Here is an 839-nt window from a genome sequence, read left to right on the forward strand (position 1 = left end):
GTGCTGCTGCTGCTGCTGCTGCTGCAGGTGGCCACCCTGCTGCTGCTGCTGCTGCTGCTGCTGCAGCAGCAGCGCATCCTCCTGCAGCAGCCGCTGAAAGAACTCTTGTGCTGCTGTTGCTTTTATGGGGATGTCGTCTCTGCGGAGTGGAGGTGGAGGTGAATCTGCTGCTTCTTGCTGCTGCTGCTGCTGCTGCTGCTGCTGCTGCTGTTGCTGTTGAAGCATCTGTTGCTGCTGCTGTTGCTGCTGCTGTAGCTTCTGCAACTGCCTTTGCTGCTGTCGTTGCAGCTGCTGCTGCTGTTGCTGGCGCTGCTGCTGGCTAGGTGACCCCTGACCTAAGACATCGTCCTGGTTTTGCTGCTGCTGCTGCTGCTGCTGCTGCTGCTGCTGCTGTTCCGCCTGAAGCTGCTGCTGCTGCATTGTGTGCTGTTGTTGCGGTTGGTGTGGTTGCTGCTGCTGTCTCATCTTCTGTTGCTGCTGCTGCAGCTGTTGCTGCTGCAGCTGTTGCTGCTGCTGCTGCTGCTGCTGCTGCTGCTGCTGCTGCTGCAGCTTCTTGTGGGTTTCAGAGTGCGTTGGGGTATGCTGACGGCTCTGCTGCTTCCTGGGGAGCTCCTGCGGCAGCCAGCCGCTGCGTCCTGCTGCTGCTGCTGCTGCTGTTGCTGCTGCTGTTGCTGCTGTTGCTGCTGCTGCTGAGGATGACGATGATGGGGTTCCTCCTGCTGCTGCGCGTGCAGATGCTGCAGCGGGATTAGCCCCAGCTGCTGCTGCTGCTGCTGCTGCTGCTGCTGCTGTTGGTGCTGCAGTTGCTGCTGCTGTTGCTGCTGCTGTTGCTGCTGCTG

At 60.5% G+C, this 839-nt stretch overlaps 1 protein-coding gene across 1 annotated transcript in view; it reads right to left on the reverse strand.

Annotated features, from left to right (window-relative positions):
* EMH_0036520 (uncharacterized protein) overlaps positions 1 to 839 on the reverse strand; it is a gene marked incomplete at both ends in the record, with an annotated part of 3,388 nt that overhangs the window by 573 nt on the left and 1,976 nt on the right. Inside the window, one exon of the mRNA XM_013495097.1 lies at positions 1 to 837. Coding sequence (XP_013350551.1) covers positions 1 to 837 — 837 coding nt within the window. The remainder of the gene's footprint in view (positions 838 to 839) is intronic.

Source organism: Eimeria mitis, genomic scaffold (genome assembly GCF_000499745.2).
Source record: "Eimeria mitis Houghton genomic scaffold, Emh_scaff1414, whole genome shotgun sequence".
Classification (NCBI taxonomy): domain Eukaryota; phylum Apicomplexa; class Conoidasida; order Eucoccidiorida; family Eimeriidae; genus Eimeria; species Eimeria mitis.